This window comes from Aphanomyces astaci (genome assembly GCF_000520075.1).
Source record: "Aphanomyces astaci strain APO3 unplaced genomic scaffold supercont1.70, whole genome shotgun sequence".
Lineage (NCBI taxonomy): Eukaryota > Oomycota > Saprolegniomycetes > Saprolegniales > Verrucalvaceae > Aphanomyces > Aphanomyces astaci.
This window is the reverse complement of record NW_009798333.1, coordinates 199,491-205,611: the sequence shown is the minus strand read 5'-3', so window position 1 is coordinate 205,611 and position 6,121 is coordinate 199,491. Positions and strand designations below refer to the sequence as shown.

At 48.9% G+C, this 6,121-nt stretch overlaps 1 protein-coding gene across 1 annotated transcript; it reads right to left on the bottom strand.

The window, feature by feature from the left end:
* Positions 1-2,870: 2,870 nt before the first annotated feature.
* H257_15464 (hypothetical protein) lies at positions 2,871-3,272 on the bottom strand (the record flags this gene model as incomplete). The annotated part of the gene is made up of 1 exon (XM_009843581.1): positions 2,871-3,272. One exon carries the CDS (start codon positions 3,270-3,272, stop codon positions 2,871-2,873), a length of 402 nt encoding a protein of 133 aa, XP_009841883.1.
* Between the last annotated feature and the right edge of the window lie 2,849 nt (positions 3,273-6,121).

The window sequence follows — 6,121 nt, the reverse complement described above, 5'->3', positions numbered from 1 at the left end:
GAATGCTGCTACCTGACTGACAGGGCAGTGGGGATGTTCTCTAACAGAACAGGGTGTTCTGACTGCCTCCCAACAGCGCCACGCACTGTCAACCGGAATCATGTGCCCAGAGTGCAGGAAGAGGCTGGAGGTTAAGCTCAGTGAGCGTAACCACCACTGATTACACCGTCGTCTGTCCGGGACTCAACTCGTCTAACATCCCTTTCAGCAGGTCCCTACCAATTGGCCCTTACCGAACGACATGCCGTGGAAGGGCCGGATGGATCGAGTAACCACCGGGATGCCGTCACCCCCCGATGTCGAGCCAACACAACATGCCTCAGGGCGTCCCCCTGGCACGTCGACTTAGTCACGGGCTGAGAGGCCGGAGTTCGTGCTCCCTGGCTTTCGCCTGAGGGTGCTGAAGGACGACAGCTGTCCCACCCGTTTGTTGACTACGCAGAGCGCAGAACATTGTGCCATCTAGGGTATTGATATCAGCGACCTGGGGTCGTGTATCGGTGGAAACAAGACATAAGTCTATTGTTCGATGAGGTGGTTCTCGAAATGGTAACGTACGTCAATGTGATTCGTACGCCCATAATGTCCAGAGTGGTTCACGATCTGGATGGTGCTCTTATTGACCTCGTATAGAGGAATAGCTGTGGTGATGGGATGTCCCATGTCACCGACTGCCTGTTTGAAACTCAGGCGCCCTTGTGCAAATTTGCACAGAAGGATTAGCGCTGCCTCGTTGTCGAGAGGGCGATGCTTCGCATTCTCTTAGCGATCCGAGATATCGCAGAGTGGTGGTAAAATGTCACACTAAACCCGCGACGCATCAACACAAGTGGCGTAGTCACTGTCTACATGCGCGTGATGCGGATGGAGTGATCATACGCACTACCTACGACGAGATCATAGTCTATCGTTCGTTGGATGTATCCGATAGCGCACATGGCCTCCTGCATGTTGCAGGGCCGGGGCTCATGAGAAACTGGCACAGCTGTAGGGCGACGCATGTCAGGTCGATGTGTCGTGCCCACCATGAACTGGCGTTCTGCATCGTTCTGAGGATACATCTACCCAGACAGCTTGACCTTGAACTCCATTGGAGTGAGGGTTGGTTTTGAATTCTCCATGCTAAACCTCACGATATTCAAGGTTGCATATTGGGACTGATGCATTGCGAGAGTTCGAGCAGAACGATCTCGAACAATGTAAATCCGAGAATAAACTTGAGAACCCCAAGGTCGTGCATCTGAAAGCGCACCCTTGTTTGATAGGTTGCAGCATGTCCAGTTGGGAGCCATGAGGACCAGTTCGTCATCATCGACGCCCATTGGTACGGGTTGTTGGACAACAATCGACGACGTTTGGACGTCGGAGTTGTGGATAACTTCCGTGGTGGAGGCGGAGTATGACAAAGTTGATGCCTCCCGAAGGGGCAATTGGAGTAGTGTCTAGCACTTCTAGTACGACATGTACTTGCCAAACTGCGTACACCGAACCACAAACTAGAGCCTCCCCAAGTATGGGTAGAGGTGTGGTGGCCATCGCTTCCCCAAACGGTGAAGGCGCAGATATGGTGTGTCAAATACCATGCAAAAACTTTGTGCGAGAAGTGATGGTGATCGTGGAGAGCTTCCACTCGGTTGGAGTGATGGAGATGACATCTATCCATGTGTAGGACATGTCCAACAAATGATCTGGGATGCGATAACCATCCTTCAGATAAATCATGTTCGGTCGCCGTTGGTGCCAGCGACATCGAGTCCAACTGATCCACGCCAAACAACTGTGTAGGTGGGCATCGGCTGCACCAGCAATATTACGGACTAATGTCCACTAATAATGTCGAAAGTACGATGTGTACTTGATTTGTCGGTCGACTTCTGAAAGTCCCGAAAAATGCAACACGTGAATGTTGTCCATCGATAACCTGTCGAGGCATAAATGCCGACATGTGTGCGTGAAGACATCAATAAACAGTCTGGTCACGTGGACACGGGTGTTCTGAGACACGAACTTGCAGGTCGAGGCGCGAAATTCGCTTCTACTCGGTGGTGCGCAGCCTTATTTAGTGGGCGGAGCGCGTCGACTGCGGTTGTGGCAGTGAATCACGCACGACAGTCACGGTAGCCGCCGTGGTATTTGGCTTGATAATCTAAGCGGGCAAATTGTCGCGGAATATATAGTGTAGTACCTAGGTAGTCGTTGTGGCATGCAGCCAATAAAGTCTTCGCGATAATCTACGTGAAATATGTGGCAAAATATATCGTGATAATACCTTAAGGAAGTAATCAGTGCGTTAGTGGACGTTGTCGACGCGAGTCTTCGCGGACATGTTGCAGTCGTAGTCCCAATGTAGTTATCGGCGGGGTCATATTCTTCGCGGACATTTTTCGTCGCAGTCACTTCGTGATCGTTGCCACAGTAGACTTCACGGAATCTACGATGTGTTGTGAGCATTAGTCTTCACGATAGTCATCGCGATAGTAGTAGTTCTTTTCGCAACATTCGTCGCGGTGTTCCTATTGGTGAACACAGTCGTCTTTCACGCGGTCTACTTCGTGATCGATGCTACGGTAGTCGTCGCGGAAACCTCACGATAGTCATCGTGGGTAACTCTGTATCGGTCATCACGATGGTAGTTTTCACCGTGACCCACCAGGGAAGCAGTAGTAAGGCTCATTACCAGTTGAGAGGCAGGAAGCAGCAGCAGACACGTGTGTGGATGGAGGAAGAACTAAAAGTATATTAGTTCTGATGGCAGAGAAAAACAGCCAATCAGACTAGACTATGATTGGCCCAACATCTGTGATGTTTCGTGACAAATGTCTGCGCTGTCTTCTACCTGAGGAAAAGCCTCTAAAAGGCACAAAAACCTCCTACATAACTAGCAGGATGCTGCTACCTGACTGACAGGGCAGTGAGGATGTTCTCTTACAGATCAGGGTGTTCTGACTTATGGATGGCCACCGAGGATTAGCCCGTTTGGTTGTGTGGCCATCATGGCGAGCCAGGAACTTGTCCGCTGCACATGTTGACCGTAGCTGGAGCGCAGTGAGCAGTGGGTCAACCGGGCACTCGGTGGTGTCGGAGGCAGAGTCGTTTTGGGATGAGGTTGGGTGAGGTTGGCGGATGATGCCAGTAGCCGGCACAAGGATGCCGGTGGGGACGCCGTTGCGGTGAACGATGATGATGGCCATAGGGGTTGGCACGGTCGAGGTGTCCGACAGTGTCGGAGGTATTGACTGCTGCTTGCCGGGGTCCGGCCGAAGTGAGGCCATGGTCGTTGTTGGTGGTGTGCTCGGCGCCCCGTATATTTGGGCATCGCCCGTAGCGCTGTAACCTGGGACTCCGTCCTACCCCTGGTGAGTACATACGAAATCTCCGGGGTTAACTGCATCGCTTCACCCAGTGGTTCTTCGATTTGCATTTAGAATTTGTATGAGGTATACAAATTTCGAAGTTGATTTTGGAGTGTTACACTACAGTGCTGGCAAAAAGCATAAGACCACCCACCAATTTGGACGTTACGCTACAACCACCTGAAAACAACGGTGCGCCATATCGTACAATTGATTGAATACGAAATTGAGGCCTGTAAGTGCAGCAACAAAGGCAATTCAAACATTCAATCTCACATTGTGTGCAGATTATAAAATCGTTGATGGCAATAAGTATAAGACCACCTCAATAAAGTGCTTCAATGTTTGTCGATTACGATCCAAATTGCTCTCAATACTTTGTCTTACTCCCCTTGAGTTCCAAGACACTCACGTAGCGCTTCTGTATCGATTTCAACAGCTTGTCGATGAGGTCTTGGCCGATACCATCCCACGCCTTGAGAAAGAATGGCTGCAATGAGCTCAGTTTTGGACGCAAATTGACAACCATGGGCGTAAACCGCACGCGCAAGAACACCCCAAATGTTCTCGATGGGATTCAAGTCTGGAGACTTTGCCGGCCAATCCATGACGTGCACATTGTGCTCGTTCAAAAACTCCTTGGTCTCCTTCGACGCATGGATTGAGGCATTGTCGTGCTGAAAAATGCACTCACGAAAATAGTAGGCGATGTACGGGAACAGATGGTCGGACAGCGTGTACACATATGCGCCACTGTCTTGATTGCACTCCAGAATAGCAAGGGTCGACGTTCCCTTGGCACTGAAAGCGCCCCAAACCATTACACTTCCGCCACCGGATTGCCGCTTAGAGAATATGGCCTTCTCCTTGCGGAGGTCATGCCAGTAGTACTTCAGGCCGTCGGGACCATCGAGGTTGAACTTTTTTTCGTCGCTGAAGACGACTTTGGCCCAGTCAAGGTCGCTCCATGTGACCTTGTCGCATGCCCATTTTTGGCGCGAAATTTTGTGCTAGTCCGTCAGAGTTGGTGATGCCATGGCCTTGCTGTACCGGAGGTGCTTGGCCTGGTTGAGTAGTTACCGGGCATGCCTAGCCTTAATGGCTAGTTGGCACTCATCAACGAGCTCACGAGAGCTTAAAAGCGAGTTGGATGCAGTCCGAAGAAGCCGGCGCAGGTCTTGGGCACTGACCTTGGGTGGCCGGCCACTACGCTTGTTGATATTGTAGCCCGCTGGGTCACGTAAGAAGTGTGCAGTGGCACTTCGAGAGCGACTTGGAAGTCGTTCTATCTCTCTGTGGCCTTTGCCGACCGCGGTAAGGGCAAAAATCATGGCCTGTTCTTCTTCCGTGAGTTTGAGTCCCGCTGGCATGCAAGTATGATGTTTTGAAATCAAGGAAAGGCGGGAATCGGTTAAACTCATTACGCGGAGCATAAAAAACATGGTTTGTGAGCTAAAAAACGCCTACAAGAGCAAAATTGACGTGGTGGTTTTATAGTTTTTGCCACATGGTTTTTTTGTATGTCACGTTTTTTTTGCGTAGCGTGATGGGTACTTGGCGCCAAGTTGCGACGAATGTCATGATGGTTTACAAGGCACGTTCGGAATGGTAGAATCTATCTCAATTTAGAGACGACCAAGTTGAATGTGCAAACCGGTCATATTTCTACGTGGTCTTAAACTTTTTGCCAGCACTGTATTATTGGAGACTAGACAGATTTCGCAAACGCCAGTTCTATTCTATCCGCAACCTAGTATTTAGTACCCGGATAGGTTGCAACCTTGTGTGCGAATTTCGCAAATCGTCCGCTGCAAATTGGTTTTATCCAGAAAACGTTATCCAATCAAACGTGGTTATTATTCTTGGCCATCATCATCACTCAATAATGATGCTGGCTGAAGTCCCTCGGTAAATAAATGACACTTCCATCGCATACAAAGGCGAGAATTGTACGCCTACAGTCGGATTGGAGCTTACTATTAATAGTTGGATTCTCGCCTAACACGAATGAAGCGTTACCATCCTACCCACTTGCAGCATCTTTGTACAGATAATCTGGTTTCGGGGTTTCGCCCGCGAGGTCGACGAAAGACTTCACGTCATTCTCGTGCCGGAACAAAGTAGCGAGGTCCTTCGAGAGTATGGGAGGACATCGTGTTCAGAGCGACGTCCTTCTACCACAAATGACATACTCATGAGACTCTTATGCGATTCACCTCGCCATCCCAGGCTGTCACAATGGATGCATCATCAAACAAAACACAAGCGCATCCGGTTACACTAGAAAACCCACCATTTATGCGGATACAGCAAATGGGGAACCTTCGATTTGCTTCGTGCTTCGTTTTAGAGCAAGTGCAACCTTTTTTTATAACGTTAAGGTGATTCATGTAATTCCCGGCCAGCAAATGGCCAATCACAATCATCCATGATTGGACAAAATTACGTACTCCTGTATCACATACTTGTAAGATTTAATATTATGCTTGTCCGACATGTAATACAGTTTTTATACTAGTTGCACTTCTAAATTTAATTACTTGAATACTTTATACATATTATTATTAAGAGGTTTTGAGGATTTTGTCACCCAAATCAGGCATACATTATTCAAGTGACTTACTTTTTTGGCTGGGAGTTAAATTCACACAGGGAAATTTGAATTTTAGAAATTCGACGAGCAAATTGACCATGCGATACAAATGATGGGACCTGCATAAAGTTATAAAGCTCGTCACGATCTTCAAAATGCATGTTTTTGCAGCCTC